The sequence below is a fragment of the Pogona vitticeps genome, chromosome 3 (genome assembly GCF_051106095.1).
Source record: "Pogona vitticeps strain Pit_001003342236 chromosome 3, PviZW2.1, whole genome shotgun sequence".
NCBI lineage: Eukaryota > Metazoa > Chordata > Lepidosauria > Squamata > Agamidae > Pogona > Pogona vitticeps.
Genome location: NC_135785.1, coordinates 169309875 through 169327405, shown reverse-complemented (window position 1 = coordinate 169327405; position 17531 = coordinate 169309875). Strand labels below are relative to the sequence as shown.

The following is a 17531-nucleotide window of genomic DNA, read 5'->3' as shown; positions in this document are numbered from 1 at the left end:
AAAGAGGGTAATTCTCAAATTGCTCCTGGGGAAAAAAAACACTGAAAGCAGATTATTCAGAGAATGGGTCAGTAAAGCAATGTTTGGTTCCAGGGTAAGATCCTAATGCAGGGACGGACAAAAGGAATTTTTCCCAGCATTGTAGTAATGCAGCCACTTTCTGTCCTTGCAGTCTCCTGTGTGAAATCACTCGACTGACTCCCTAATTGCATGTCCTGTTTATGCTTCTTGCAGGCATTGTGTCTCTGATTTCACTGGCCATTCTGTCTTATGAACGCTACAGTACTCTTACTCTCACCAATAAACATGGCTCCAGCTACCAGAAGGCTCTGCTAGGAGTTGGTGGCTCCTGGTTATATTCTCTGATTTGGACAGTGCCACCTCTTATTGGCTGGAGCAGCTATGGGCTCGAGGGAGCAGGCACCAGCTGTTCGGTCCGATGGACCTCCGAAACACCAGAGTCGGTCTCCTATATCATCTGTCTCTTCATATTCTGCTTAGCCCTTCCAGTAATGGTCATGATATACTGCTATGCACGCCTTTTCTACGCTGTCAAACAGGTAAGAGCACCATGGGCTTTTTCTGCTATCCATCGGAAAGACTGTGTTTCAGACAACTTGTCCTCTGCTGACAGAAAGGCTAATTTTTGTTCCTTTTTTCTTATGGTTCTATGCATACCTTACTTGAATCTGAACTCCACCACATCTTGTGGTTGCTTCTTTTATATCAGCCATCCTGCAGTTCTAAGATAATGATGATAAAACTTCCAAATGTTGGACTATATTTCCCATGGTTCTTGACCATATAGCATTTCTGGTGGGGGCTGCTGGGAGTTACAGTCCATCCAGAAGGCCACAGGTCCCTGTTTCATTTATTTATTTCACCAATATCTATATTATTTTTATTTCGGAGAACAGAATAGTTTCCATATAATAGTCAGTCAGTCTCCGATCCTGAAAGCTTACAGGCAGACCTGTTTAGTTTCAGCATAAGCATAACATACAGTGCTTGGTCTTATAAATATTAGACATATACATACATTTTAAGAACTAACCCCCCCATGATACAAGCCAAGAGTTCTCAGCTTCAATCTATAGAGTCAATGGGATCATTTGGCATTTAATTCATTTGCACATTTTGAACATTTTTGAGAGTTGAATGACCACTAAGAACCTACTAAATTTTTCATATTTTTAAAAATGTTGAAACTGACAATAGGGAAGATATCTACATGCACACAAAAAAAGTCATGGAAGTTGCCTGGCACCTTGTCAGTTACCTGTAATTGATCACTGTGATGTCTGCCATTCCTCTATGTTATTGTGGTTTTTTTAAAAATGCATTAGTAACAATCATGTTTGAAGGCATCATGACATGTCATAATCCGCCCCCCCCCACATCACTGTACTTTATAAAGTATAACTGAAGTTTCTATTGTGCTTTCCATTGTACCTGTTCCAGTATTTGTCTTGTCATGTATAGTAGCCAAGATGGAGGCAATATCTTAACCAAACACTGATTTCATGTTCCTTGTTTAAGAGGCAATAGGCTTTTGTGACTCTCAAATGCTTGACATCTAGAGCATTCCCCGTTACTCTATATGGATGTGAAAGCTGGACTATAAAGAAAGCTGGAAAGGGGGGGGGACCCTGATTCATTTGAAACGTGGCGTTGGAGGAGACTGGCATTGGTTCAGACTTCACAGCACAGAGATGAACCCAGAGCAGTTTTTAATCAAAGTACTTGTGTCTCAGACCTCTTTGACAATCAGAGAGACAAATAAGTGCTTTCTATATGTTAAAGTGAGGTTTCATCCTGAAAGGAGTGGGCAAATCACATTTTTTTTTCTTTCTCTGCTCCTATAAGGTGTCTCTCCTACTGGGAAATGAGGGGTTATCATAGTGGTCCATCCTATTCTCTCTTGTAAAGTAAATCTTTTATCATATTAAACCTTTGTTTAGTATAATTCTGTTTTCAGAAATGATTATAGTTTCTGGAAGAATCTTGAATGTGCGTGATGAGGGCTCAATAAATCAGTAGATGTCAAACCATCTCTCATATCTTGATTATGACTGGACTATGGAAATCCATGGAAATTATTAAAAAGAATGCCCTGTGCCTTTTATGACTTGTATGTACTGGCTTGACCATGAAGCAGTTCAAGGCACAAGTCACTCTTGTTTCACAAATATACATGTGTAACAACAGCTGAAATCCAGTAGTAAATTGCAACTAGAGTAGGCCCATTGAATCAGTGGTGATTTGGTGAGCCACCTCTTTCATAAGTTCCATTTACTCCTGAGTACCGCACACATTGTGAACACTTGTTTGAATATAGGACAATGAAGGATGAATGAACCGGCAGACCAGCAGGTTCTGTGAAAGGCTCTTGAATTGACTTGGTTCTGTTTCTCTCCCTCTCTCTTTCTCTCTGTCTCTCAGACATGGCCACAGCCACAGAATCACCAAGTGAAATGTTAGGAACTCCTAGGTTCCCAATCTTTGTTACTTGGATGTTTTTGGACTGCAACTCCCAGAAACCCCAGCCAGCACAGTTGGTGGTGAAGGCTTCTGGGAGTTGCAGTCCACAACTCCTGAGTCAGCCAAGGTTGAGAACCAGTGAACTAGATCATCCTGTTGGAAGACAAGATAGGATGTTAACATTTTCAAATTTCACTCCCTCTTTAGTCTTTCAGATCCCCTAAGCCTGTTCTGAAGGGTTGGGGAATCCTCCTGGAAAGTGTGTGATATGATGTTGTGAGCTACAATGGAAGAAGGAATGGCCTAGTCTTTCTCCAGTGTGGAGACTACAACTCCCAGAACATCTCAACCAGCATAGCTGTCATGATGGCCGAGGAGTTCTGGGAGTTACAAAATGGCTATCAGGCTGGCAGCCACATTAGCCATGGAATTCTAGGAGTCAGAGTAAGAAATTGCTATGTTTCCAAGCTCTGTCCACTCCTTTAGTAAGAAGGTCCTGCTGAATCCTGATTTTTTACATCAGCGGAGAGATTGATTCTGTTAGGTGGAACAAGAACTCTGGATCTAACCTAATGTATTTGCTAATCATGCTCGTTTGTTGCTTTTCTGAGACTTGAGTAAGTTTCAGCTTATCTTTTTTCATCAAGAGATACTGAAGTTCTTCGGGGCTTTAATTTATGAACCGATAGGAAATCAAGATTAAGAAATTAGCTGCAAAAATTACTTCTGGGATGGTGTAGAATGTGGCTGTGAGAAAATATATCAATCAAGTAATCCATATCATTTGGAATACTTAAGATTATTAAATGTTCAGCTAAACAGATTCTTACTGTAGTAACTCAGGAATTATTAATACAGCATGCGTGAAGCAGCAGCCACAGAAACTCAGAGAGATTATATGAGTATGTTGTTGTCAATGAAAGGAGATTGATCTAACAAAAGTTTTTGGTCCCTGATGGACTTCAGTTTGCATTTGCTATTTGCTTTCCATGAATGAAAGAAGTGTACAAAAAATAGTAACACCTGACCCTCATCTATAAAACCCATACCTCTGTTGCTTGATTACTGGCCAAGATATTAGATCCTGGATTGCTTTATACTAGCTAATTTTTGTATTTAGCAATCCTATTCATGTTCTTGTCCTTTGAAGATTCTGCAATATAAGAAATATATTTTAGATATTTATAAACTGAGATTTTAAAAAATACATTTAATTTAATACTGTAGATTACAGTGGACCCTCGATTTACAGACAGCTCGACTTACAGACTTTTCGAGTTACAGACTTCTCTGGCTGCAAAATTTAGATTTGACTTACAGCCGGAGAATCGACTTACAGACCAGAAAAAACCCCAAAATGGAACAAAAATAGAATAAAAACCACTGGTTATGGGATTAATCGGTTTTCAATGCATTGTAGGTCAATGGAGATTCGACCTACAGACTTTTCGACTTGCAGCCACCATTCCAATACGGATTAATTCCTTAAGTAGAGGGTCCACTGTATAATTTTTGAAAAATCTTGTTGCTTTTTAAGTGAATACCACTGGATTTAAGAGCCAAGCTTATAACATACATTAGGCTTTCCCTTTGTTTTTAAGAAGTTTTGAATGCTGCCAAAGGGATGCCCTAACAACCATAAATAGACACTACATCTATTTATATTCACTACATCTAATCATGGGCCAAACTGTAGTGTCGAATGGGAATGGGACAGCATGCTTAAAAGCTGAGGAGAGACAGGAGGTTTTAGGCGAACTGAAGGTCATTAGCCATTACAGTCAGGCAATAAAATAAAATAAAATAAATAAAATAGATTTTGGTGCAACAAATGTGAAGACAGTGATGAGCAGATGATTTAGAGGGACTGAAGAATGTGAGGGTTGTGGAAACATCTGGGGTTCCCCTGGGCAATGGCAACACCCTGTCAGCTGATTCTTCCACTCTAGAAGCAACACTGGGTCACTACTGGCACGAATGAATAAGAAAACAAAGGTGTGAAGATGATACATGAATTGTGAACAGTGATTTTTATTTCAATCAAGGGAGGATCTCCTTAGCTCCCACCAGAGCTGTAGCGCAGGACCGATGTCTTTAGGCTGCAGTTTCTTGTGTGCTTATCAGAGAATATTTCTCACCACATTGAATGGATCTGACTTTGGAGTAGAAGCGTATAAGACTGACTGTGCATTCATTCTGACTTCATTTACATACATACATATCACATTATTCCTCCTTTGTTGTTGTTTAATACTTTAGAATTGGTGTTTTAAGAATAGGACTATAATGCTATTTCTTGATTGTGTAATAATTTTTGAATTCAGTAGTGGCTTTTCTCTTTGCACAAACATGCACGAGGTCAGAGTTATTAAATTTCAAGGAACATGATTATTTGAGGGAGGCTGGCAGCTCATGTGAACATTTTGTTTATGTCCAACAAAAGTAATGTTTCCAGATCATAATTCTGTGCGCTTTCCAGGGTGCTGAATCTGACACTCATACAGACTGCGTGCCAGATTGTTAACCAGTAGGCTTAATTATTTTGCTTCCAGAATCGACATCTAGCAGTCTGTTTGTTTATGTAAATGTATCTCAACTTTTATAAATAGATCAGTCAAACAAATATATATTTGTTTGACTGATCTATTTATAAAAGTTGAGATACATTTACATTTACATTTACATATACATATACATATATACATTTACATATACATATATATAGTGTTGAAAATACATTCAACTTATAAAAGTTGAGATACATAATATCTGCTTTTATAACTTTCTGTTCAGAAAGTTATAAAAGCAGATATTGTCTAGAGTGCTCTTCAACACACTAAATGCAGATGGAAAGGTTTCATTTTGTACTTTCGTTTTATTGAGACAGAAGTCTCCTCAATTTCTGTGACATTTTTCTTCAGTTGAAGCCCTAGGGAGGACCAGTCTTGGTAAGGTGCAAAGCATTTGGGCCAACAAGGCTTGGCCTTTGCATGAGAATTTTAAAATTAAAATTATGAGTAACGTTAAAAGAAGCAATATGGGATTCCAGGAGCTAACACTTAAAGGATTCCTGTGAGAGCTAAAGCTATTCTCTGAATATCTTCAGGGATTAAATATTTGCCCAGTATAGACCCAGTGCTCTAATATTTCAGAGATACAATGGTGAGATGTGTGGTTCTGCTGCAGCCCCACCGAGCCCACTTCTCTTCAAACTACATCAGCAAAACATCTACATAGTGTTTTACATTTTGAAAAAAATCTATAAAGTGAAGAGCATTTGCCTAAATGCATCCAGGAGGTCATGATTTTTATGATTAACCATTCTTAGAATGAAAAATATTCTCTGTTTATGACAAGCTGGAGTCCTGCCAACAATGTAAACAGTCTTGGCAACCAACATTTGTAGTAGTCTTACAGAAGGTGGTTTGTGCATTAAACAAGAGGGCATACACGGTGCTTCTGAATCTTCCTGACTGAATGCTTCTATTCTCATATTCATAAAGTAAGAGGAAAGAATTAATTACAAATTATGAGGTACCTATAATTAATTTTGTGTAAGGCATAATTAAGTTACATGGTGATAGTAAGGTAACAGGAATCACTTTACACTTTTTGCAGTGTATCCGCAACTGATTTGTTTACTTATATAGTTATGGAGCATCTGCAATAGTGTCAGTCATAACAGCAAATTGCTACTAGTTTAAGAGTCACTGTGACCTTCTCGTTGCATGCCAGTCATGTAACTTGTGTGCAATGAGGAATACACCTGGAGTATTGTGTAGAGTTCTGGTTGCCACACCTTAAAAAAAGACATAGTGGAATTGGAAAAGGTGCAGAAGAGAGCGACTAAAATGATGACTGGGCTGGGGCCACCTCCCTTATGAGGAGAGGCTACAGTGTTTGGGGCTCTTCAGTCTAGAGAAGAGGCGCCTGAGGGGGGGACATGATTCAGACATAAAAAATTATGCAGGGGATGGATAAAGTGGATAGAGGGAAGCTCTTTTCCCTCTCACACAATACCAGAACCAGGGGACATCCACTCCAATTGAGTATTGGGAGAGTGAGAATAAACAAAAGAAAATATTTCTTTACCCAGAGTGCTGTTAGTCTGTGGAACTCCTTGCCACAGGATGTGGTCATGGCATCTGGCCTAGATGCCTTTAAAAGGGGATTGGACAGATTTCTGGAGGTAAAGCCCCATCACAGGTTACAAGCCATGATGGGGATGTATAATCTCCAGGTTTAGAAGGAAGGTACCTCCAAATGCCAAATGCAGGAGACAGGTATCTAGTTTTGTGTGCTCCTAGAGGCATCTGGTGGGGCCACTGTGAGATACAGGAAGCTGGACTAGATTGGCCCTTGGCCTGATCCAGCAGGGCTCTTCTTATGTTCTTAATAGAGACAGCAACTCCTTCACCAGCAGTAATTTGCCACTGTGATTTATGCCATTGCACTTAACATTGGTGTATGTAAACAACTTCTGGACACTATTTTGTTCTTATTTATGTAATTAGTATATGAAAATATCATGGCTTAGTTATTAATTGTAAATGATAATTTTAAAGTTCCAGGCTCCACTGCAACATCCTTATTCCATAAAAATAATAAACACAAATGCTAGTGTTTTCTTAGTTTGATAGACCTACCCTTGCCTTCACAATACTGAGTAGGCTATCTTTACATCTGTGATATACAGAAAAATAGAATGCTGCATCTATGAACTACTGGAACATCTTTTTTCCAGGACATAAGCCAAGAAACAGAAGACCAAATAATCTAATGTTTTTTAGGCTCGGACCTCTCTTTTGGCTTCAGTCTTATCTAGTAAAACCCTCCTTCAAAAATGAGAGATAATACGTGGCAAAAATAACTCTAGTTCCATCACTAACAATTTACCTATCATACATTATACACATGAAAAGAGAACTTCTAACTAAATGAATATAATGTTTAGCTAAAATACTGGTCCAGGATATCCTCCACTTTATGATTACTCAGTCTGGCTTCATCCAGAGCAGAATACGTGTATGGTGTGTGAAGTGAAGTCACAGTTTTGTAAAGCAGTGGGTTGCATTCAGAGGCATTAAACCCCCATAGGCAGTAATGATGAAATTCTCCACTTACCCACAGAGAACTCTCTTTGAGAGACAAATTTTACCTTGATAATTTCACTGGACAGCAGCCATGTATTTCAGCAGAGGAAATGATGATGCTCTTTAGTCTGAGTTCTGTTATCAAAAAGACAGTGAAAAGAATTGCACAAACTATTTTTGGTTTTTTTAAAGAAATACTTTCAAGAAATTATCTGAACTGGGATGTGATTTTGGCAATGTGTTTTCTAGGCAGTTCAGATGGTACCCTAACTAAGGGTCTGATCGCTTGAGCTAAAAGAACCCCAGTTATACCTCTCTGGTCATTGTTTAGATTGTTTCACAAATTTCCAGTCACACGATGCAAGGCCATGATCAACTCATTTTCCTGACCAGTGGTTTATTTCCAGTTTACTTCCCCCTCACTAGGAAGGTTGTTTATTTTGTATCAATGATGAATCGCTTCATAACTGATCATTTCAGCCTGTGTGAACATTGCTGTCAATTTATTTCCTTTGCAAAGGGGCTGGGTTTCTGAGCACTGTGGCCACTTAATGGCCACTGCACTTATACCCATTTTTAAAGGTATATCAACAAGTTTGCATGAATAGATTGCTCAGAAGGAGACAGCTTGGAGGATACAACCTCCCCCAAATCCCTTGTAAGTGCAATAAGGCTTGAGCTGAGACATTTCCTGCTTTGAAAGGTAAGAAAGGAGCATTGCATCTCCTGTGATTTTTTAAATAACCCTGCTCTTTGTGATATTTTGCAAAGGGTTGGGTAAAGGAGGAAAGGAAAAAGGGGAGGAGGAGAGAAGGCTTGGACCTCTCTATTGCACGGTCAATGTATCACTTTTGTTATTTTAAAGAAAAGGACAAGGAGGGGGTGCCTGATTGCCCCAACAAACAGTAGAGAAAATGAATTGATACAAAATTAAGAGAAGTGTAGCTTGCTGTAATGGTTCAAATACAAAGAAATGAATCAATATAATTAAAAACAATGGGAATGTTGGCGCTGGTACATATATATCACGTGACTGCAAAAATAAATGTATTGGTACAACAGAAGTACTGAAAGAATTGATATAACTGGGATTCTTTTGGCAGGTGTGATTAGGCCCTCAGTTGACTGTGCAGGCAACATTTATCATTTGCTTTTGTAGTGGGCAGGCTCCTCAGTTATGGCTTTCATTCTTTCGGGCAATGGGTAAAAGAAGCTATTATCACAGGTCAAAGGTTGCTGAGTTCTGGCATCTTAGCACTCGGGAAACAAATAGGTGAGACATGGACAGGAGGAGATGGTTTAGGTGTCAGATGTTTGATGAGAAATTGGCACAGTGTGGGATTCAGAAACAACTAAAAAGATGTGTGTTGTGTTGTACAGACAGAAACTGCAGACAGGAAGAGGAAGTTATATTAAAACATGTTGAACTGGGGTCAGTAATGTAGAGGGAGATGGAGTACAGTGGAGGGTATTGAGAGTATTTGGATAATTTAAGCCGCTTCAATGTCGCTGTTAAAAAGACACGATTCAAATGAGCCTGTTTTCCCTTTCACATTTCTTCTCATGTTCCTGAGCGATATCAAAAAGTTGCTCCACCTTCATGCTACCAAACAACAACAACAATAATGAATGTGATTCAGAAAGTTAGCTTGCAGCAGATACTTAGGTGACAGGAGTGTCAGGGAGATTAGATGAATCAAGAGATGGTGTTATTGAGGCTGAGAACTGGAAGAAAGGGGTTATCCTACTGAAGGGATGCAGGTAGAGGGTGTTTGCTTGGGAGCACGTGTTATTCCAGCACCTTCAGGTCCCTTCTTCCCAGCCAAATGACTTGGGATCATTGTCCTGGTGCACGACCTAGTTTTGGCCAAGCTCTAGCTGTCGGACAGATGGCCTCACATTTGACCCTACAACACTTTGATATATAGAGGAGTTCATGGCTGACTCAGTGACTTCAAGGTGCCCAGGTTCTGTGGCTGCAAAACAAACCCAAATCATCACCCCTCCACCATCATGCTTGACAGCTGGTGTGAGATGTTTGTGCTCATGTGCTGTGTTTGGTTTTTGCCAAATGTGGCACGGTGCATTATGACCAGACACCTCCACTTTGGTCTCATCCGTCCAAAGGACATTGTTCCAGAAGTCTTGTGGTTTGTTCAGATGCAGCTTTGCAACCCTAAGCCATACTGCCACGTTCTTTTTAGAGAGAAGAGGCTTTCTCCTGGCAACCCTTCCAAACAAACGATACTTGTTCAGTCTTTTTCTAATTGTACTGTCATGAACTTTAATATTCAACATGCTAACTGAGGCCTGTAAAATCTGAGATGTAACTCTTGGGTTTTTTTTTCTTTTTTTGCCATTTCTCTGAACATTGCACAGTCTGAGACACAAAACAACGAAATTCAAAGAGCTTGTACTTTCTTTTTCACATGACTGTATACGAGATGTTGGGATTAATGATCCTTAGGGCTCTTGAATTTCAGATACAGATGAGCAGAAACCAACTCACTCTCTCTCTCTCTCTGTGTGTGTGTGTGTGTGTGTGTGTGTGTGTGTGTGTGTGTGTGTGTGTGTGTGTGTGTGTGTGTGTGTGTGTGTGTGTGTGTGTGTGTTTGTAGTATTTATGAAACTTTTTTGTTTTGGCAGTGCTGTAACAGTGTCATTTTGGGAGGTTCTTCATCATTCCTTGTTTACTTTTCAGTATTCACCCATTTACATAGCCTTCATTTGCCCCAGGTAACTTCAGTATGTTGTCAGAATTGTGTGTGCCACCCCATATACGGCATGATCTCTGATTGGAGTGGTGCAGGAAAGTCACTCATATACCTGATTCATAAAGGAAGCAGCAGCTACTGCTGTAGCTTGCTAGAGAAAACGGTGGCACAGAACATGACAGGGAAAACAAGAACATATGTTTGGGAGCAGGGATCATGGACTTTTTGTGACTGCTTTCCATCTGAACATTGAAGCTGGAGAATATGGATACAGCTGTCACCACAGCTGCTGAATCAAAGTATACAGATGTCCTCTATACTCAGACCTGGATCTCATCCAGCATCCCCAAATTTGGTCCCCCTCCCCCATTTTTAACTATAGTTCTCTAACTGGTGCAGCCGGATTGGGGGAAAGCTGGTCTGTCTAGGCAAATGAAGAAAATTTAGTGTTCTGGAAATTACTTTTTACAAAGTCCTCAATGTTTGATTCATTGCTGTTTACTTTTTCTATGTTAAAAAAAAGTACTTTCATTTACTTGGAATCTTGTTGGTGTTCATGTAAGGTCTGTGTCATTCAGCATCTCATAACTAACTGTAATTAGCTGTGGGAAATTTAAACAAACCATAGGTGAATACCAACAGGATTCTGGTAATTGCTTTATCCATCGTATTACTCATTACTTTTTTTGTGAAGAGGGCAGGGGAATCTCAGGCTTGTTAAGAGAATGACGTAAAACGTAAATGATTCTTGCAAATTGCATCTAAAATGCCCTTAAGCAGTAATTTCAGACAGGAGCTAGTGACATTTGACTCATAATACTAAAATAATTGTCATTTCCACTCATTATGTCAGTTTTGAAATACAACTTCATTGCATCCTTCCTCATTACAAAAAGGAAAAACACCAACTATGCCCTTACTTACAGGTCTGAGAAAAGACTTACTATGCCATAGGTCTGAGAAAAACATGTTGGACCTCATAAATCTAAAGGCAGAACAAGACAGTGGAGCCAGAACTCCTGAGATGTGAATTGTGTGACGATCCGTCAAGCAGCAGGGATAGGGAATGATTGCAGGCAAAACAGCCATAGCAATAGGGAGGAAGTGGTTTACAGAACTCTTCCTCTGCCTGTTCCTTTGATCCCTGCAGGCCTCCTGCCGGCGCCGCCACCTCTGCCTCTTCTCCCTCTTGCCCAACCACTGAGACTGGAAATAAGCAGGATTAGAGGATTTTTATTGTCTCTTTGCCTCTTTTACTGCCACCTGGCAGAGATCCCCTCCTTGCCATATAGAAGACATATAGAATGATTCTGCCATATTTCATGCCCCTGTCGGCTTTCCTGTTTCTGAGTTTTATTGCTGCAAAGAGAGTTTTCAGCATGATTTGGGAAAGGCTGCGGAAAGTTCTAGAAGTAAAAAATGGGTAAAACTTTAAAGGGGTAGTAGGGCATGTGCCTTTGACACGCTGTGTGCTTCCTTTCCTGTTCCCATAATTAGCCAAAGAACAGTTTTGCTGTTAATTCAAAACAAAGCATTTCTGGCACAGAAGTTTGCATTTTCTGTTTTTAGCTGGGAGTACATCAAGCTGCTCTGCTTTTGCAAGCACTTAACAGCTCTTTGGGAGGCTGATATCAAGATGGCAATGTTTATGCACCAGCATCAAAGATAGTGTGTTGATACACGTTCTAAAGAAGTGATTTACCTTTTTTTTTAAAAAAAATGTTATGATCACAGGATGTATTGGGCAGATTGACTGTTCTTTTCCTAAATTGGATTATTTAAAAGTGATGCTAAAATTAAATTTCCAGGGGAGTAGCACCATTATGCTACCGCAGCAAAAATAGCACCAAATAAAACTTGCGACACCTTAGAAACAATGAATTGGACTGAAGATCTGCCTTCTGGGGACTGAAAGGTTCCACTTACGGTACATGTCTACATGCCATGCAGTTGGGAGAAATCCCACTGCAATCCCACAGGATTTCCAAACTCTATGTGTAGTCTTTTAAAGGGGCTGGATGGTCTCACATAGGGAGGGGAGTATCCAGAGGTTTACTGGCACTTAACCAATGGCACACCTCTGAATCTGGATCCAATCCTATTCTACAGCAGAGGGTGAACCTTTCACCCACTAGATGTGTTAGACTACAACTTCCATGGTTTTCTGCCATGGGATGGACTGGATCAAAATCATAGGCTACAACATCTAGAGAGGGCCAAACATTTTTTTAAATTGGTTATTGTATTTTAAACAGTGTCTTCATGTCACTCTCCTTTAATTTTGTTTTAAAGACAAGCTTCATGTCCTTAGGCATATTACTTGTTTCTCAAACCTAATAGTTTGGTTTATGTGAAATGGATGTTACTACAACCTTATAAGGAGACAGGGTTTGGTCTTTGTGGGTAGGGCCAAAGTTGCAAGTAGGGAAAGTTGCAAGCCACTACATTCCCCAATTCAGAAGTAAAATTGAATTTAAGGAAATTTTTAGTTCACATGAAATTGATTTTTTTTAAAGTAAGGAAAAGGTTTGAGAAAATTTCAATAACTCATAAAAACAGAAGCTTCAAGATTTCTCAGACACTTTCCTTCAATTTCTGAATAGGTGCTAGAATTAAAAAAGAGCTATTTAAGATAACTCGTTTCTACATATGGGCCAGAATCCTATTGGTCAGTTATACATGCATAAGAAGAAACATAGAGGTTGCCACAGATAATTGCAGCTTATGTCCAGGGCATATGACCAGACCAACATGTGACCATGCCAGTAAACCAAGGTGACTTCTGTGTTTACTTTGGAATTCTGGGAGATATTTTGTATTTAAAGTGTATACCTTTTGTTTGACTTTTCACCACATTCACTGAAGTGTGTGCGCATTTCTTTCAAGTGTACACATTTTAAAACATACTTATTCTGAAATGTATGCATACTTTTATAAACATTTTCCCCTCTGAAATGCATTAAGAGCCTCAGAAATATATGTCTTTTTGAGGCAAGACATTGGCTGTCTCAAGGCCTAAGAAAGGGGCACTTCCATACGGAAATCTGAGCACAACAAATTCATTTCCCATTTCTAGGGGGTATCTCCCCCAGATCAGAAGGGCACAGTGAAACTAGGGATATCCTGAAACCACATCCACAAACACAAATGGTTCATTGTGGGAAAATGCCAAGTTAACTTCCTCTTAAGGAAAAAACTGGAAAACCTTGAGTATCCTTCCTAGCTGTTGCACATTGTACTCAACCATCTTGCCCAGTTAAGTAATTTCTTGTGAGAAGTTATCCGAAAGTCTTGGCAAGTTCAAGAGTTGAATAGTTCATCTTGAAATTTTAACAAAGAACATTCATTCAGAAAACACAGAAGCCTCCAATGTATAATTAATTAAAACTGTGCACTTAAAAATAGCCATCCAAACCATGGATGCACAGCAGTGACCTAAACATCCATTTCTTCTGTATCCTGTTATGCAGAAGGAGAGGTTGTGTGCTCCAGGGACTGCTAATGTAATAATACTCCTTTCTTCACAGCAGAATCTATGGCAGTGCATTAATGCTTTTTGTGTGTGAACTGTCCATGTACTTCTCATGTCTTTATATTTCTATATATGTGTGCCATATTTCATTGACCCTCTGTCCATATTGCTTTCAGTGAGCACACATTTAGCATGAATAATTGAACAGCAAAAAGAGCATTAGGAAGCAGCGCACTTGTTTGAGCTTTCTAATGTAATATGAATAATAGGAGGGAGCAGAGGGGGAAGAGCATGGGCACCTGTTAGTAAAAGCTGATGCCAAAACTAGTGTGGCGTGATGGGCCTATGTTGGAACAATGTTTCAGAATTCAAACCCATCAAATATTGCTTTTTTTCATCTACTGTGTAATGACGCCACACCAACCAGAACAGAACAGAATAGACCAGAATGGCAACTTCTGAATAAGATAACCAAATCCATCACATACATGTGACTAGCCACAAAACATTCTGGGCAGAAAATCCATATTATGTAAAACAGCCTAGAAGAGCAACTTCTAGGTGGGACTGCCCAATAAACTTCACCTGTCTCTTTGGATTAGACGGGACTGATCCAGTATCTGTTCTGATACCTGTTCTGATACAAATTCCAGGCAGAAAATCCACATTCTTCAAAATAGTCTAGAATAGCAACTTCCAAGCAGGGCAACCCAACAAAGTTCACCCATCCTATCAGGTTAGAGGGGACTGCTGCAACCAGTGTCAAAATGTTGGCTGGAGCCACATTCTGTTGTATTTTCCGGACAGAAGGTCAAATTAAAGTAAAACAGTCTGGAATAGCAACTTCTGAGTAGGATAAGCCAATCAAAATTATGCCATCAATGACATTACAGTGCCTGTTCCAGCAGAAAATTGATCTTCTGCAGAAAGGCCTGGAGCAGCAACTTTAGAGAAGGATAAATCAAATAAAGTCATGAGTCAGAATTGGCTAGAGCAGACTGATGCTCCAAACCTGAAAACATGCCCAGGAACCACATTCCATTATTTTCTGGAATATGAATTTCCAGTTTTGGCTGAAAATCCATTTTCCAGAAACATGTTTGCAATTGTAACTTCTGATTAGAAAAATTCGGCCTCATGTGCCACTGGAAACAGAGCTTGATGGGAGGGCTTCAAGGAGTAACCCTATTCTAGTATCTCTTCTCATCCAAAGTTTTTTTTATTGCAGAATTAGCAACTTTCAGTAACAGTGAATGGACAAAATAGAATGTGGCTAGAATGTAACTGGCCACGAATCATCCACAAGAATCTCATTCTGATTCCTTTTCTGGGCCAGAAATCTGTCTTCTGTATACCATCTCAGAACAGTAATCTGTGTAGACAAACTGTCTTTACCAGTCAAACATGATGAAATGATTGCAGTGTAATAAGTAACGGCACTTCCACAGGGACCATGTGGTGGTACCTACTTCAGGCCAAAAACCTGTGCTATATAGATGCTTGATCCTACAATGCAGTTACATTGAATGGTTTCTGGTGTGTTGAATAACTTCATTGAACCCTGTATGACCAGTGAATGAGGTTGGCTTTTCCTGTTCAGGAGTTAGCATTCCAGGTCCTCCACTCCCATAATATGAATTTTCAGGTGTGTTTTCAGTTTGTTGCATCCGTCTCTAGTCTGTTTGGATGGATGACTTTCACTGGGTTGTCCTACTTGGGGATTACTGTTTTGGGCTGTTTTCTGGAATAAAATGTTTTCACTAGGAACGGGTACTGGTCTATGGTTCCTGGGAATATTTTATGCCTCTCTGCCTCTGTTCCCTCTAGTCTGTCAGTACATGTGGATTTTATTGGGTTGCCTGTCCAGGTTGTTCTGCACAACATGGATTTTCTGCCTCGAACAGGCACTGGAATGTATTTCCTGGTGATGTTTTGAGGCTGTTGCATCATTGCCCTCTAATCGGATAGAATGGTTGAATTTTGTTGGACTGTCCAGCTTGGAAATTGCCATTCTGGACTGTTCTGCATAATATGGACTGTGTGCCCAGAATGGGCATTGAAATATGGTTCCTGGGGATGTTTCGTTGTTTGATATATTATGGTGTCATCATAAAGGGTAATAGATCACAATTTGGACTAATTGTGGAGTGGTCCTGTGCAATGTATTTCCTGACAATCGCACAACGTATGAGGAGATGTGCTCCAGCCTCATCCCAAGCTATGCTTAAGCTGGATCTTTTTGGTCCAATTTTAAGGTTACTGCTGCAATATTTCCCCAGCAGACAGAAGGGTCACTTTGAAGGAGATTGGTGTGAGTGGTTATGCGCTTTTGCAACCATCTCTCCATCTCATCTAGTCACATGTGTTTTGTGAATTTGGTTCGTTTATCCTACTTGGACATTGCCGTTGTGGGCTATTCTGTTATGTTCCAACTGGGTTTTGGAGCATTACGCAGTTAATGAGAGAGTAATAGCTGATGGGCTCATTTTCTGAGATACTTATGTGATGTGCGTCCATTGCATCTAACTCATTTGGCATCCATTTTTATTCCCAAGTGCCCATTCCAGCCTGCTCTGTTCCATTCTGGCTTTTAGTAATCCTATGAATTTCTAACTTCTGACTCCCTTATTCTTTAGTTTTCCAAAGTCCTATGCCCCTTGGCGCACCCTTACGTGCATTAAATGGAAATACTCTCTTCTGCAGAGCTTGGAAGCTGCAGCTCCTGAGAGAGGCACTTGTGAACGGGTTATATCCGGTACTTGCTTTGGTTTCATGTGGAATATTTCACTCATTCTGAAGGTGTTATAAGAGTTCCTACCATCGTAACATTCTAATGAATTATAAACGACAACTCTCTTTGTATTGCTCATTTTTTGTTCTTTGGAAACCATTTGTAAGGTTTTTTTAACCTGTCAAAAAGAATCTAGGGATGCCTTGGTGGAGGCACATGCTTAAGTGCATTTGGGATAGCCTGTGTCCCTTAGGGAAAAGACCTGAACCCAGACTTTGAAGGAGGCACCACATCACTGCATCTCCTTAAATGTGAAGCACCTTGTTTGCCTTTCCTTGGCAACCAGTCAGGAGAGACCTATGAAGAGCTTCCATTGTTTCTTGGGGTTGTTTGAAGGGATGTGTTGTGACAGGGTCAACATCAGTGGGACAGGGTGGCAGTCTGTGTCCCACTGGGAATATATGCATCTACTTTATTTGCGAAATAAATGGGTTTTTATTTTGCTTCAGGCAAATGAACTGTTCTGGGTTGGTCAGAAGGGAATTGTGCCTTGGCAGTGAAGACAACACTGCTTGTAACTTGTCCAGTCTTGCTACTGACTGTTGAGCACTTGATGAGTGGCTCATAAGATGATTGGGACCAAGTCCTCCCCACTTCCTGGCTTCTAAGGTTCTTCAAACTAAGCTAAATATAGATTAAGAGCACACTCAAGGGCTGAGCTATGATGGCTCTACAGCTGAAATAGGTTCACTGAGGATTAAGGAAGGTATCAATTTGCTCAGAGCCATTCACGTGACTTGAGAGCTAGTGTGGTGTAGCGGGTAGACTGTTGAGCTACGGCTTGGGTTCAAATCCTCATTAAGTTGTGAAACTTAGTAACTGGCTTGGGCCAATGACCAGCTCTCAGGCTGAACTATTTCATGGGACTCTTGTGACGACAGGGTGGGAAAAAGAGAGCCATATATGTGACCTTCATCTCACTGGAGCAAAAGGTATCATACAAATGTAACTAAGAAATAAACAGCATTTGCAGAAATAGG

The 17531-nt window shown here is 40.0% G+C and overlaps 1 protein-coding gene across 5 annotated transcripts in view; it reads left to right on the top strand.

Moving 5' to 3' along the window:
* LOC110074125 (opsin-3) overlaps nt 1–17531 on the top strand; it is a 100771-nt gene that overhangs the window by 19136 nt on the left and 64104 nt on the right. For all 5 annotated transcript variants that reach the window (XM_072994538.2, XM_072994537.2, XM_072994536.2 and 2 more), the window contains one exon: nt 235–560. In XM_072994538.2, the coding sequence (XP_072850639.1) occupies nt 235–560 (326 nt within the window). The remainder of the gene's footprint in view (nt 1–234; nt 561–17531) is intronic.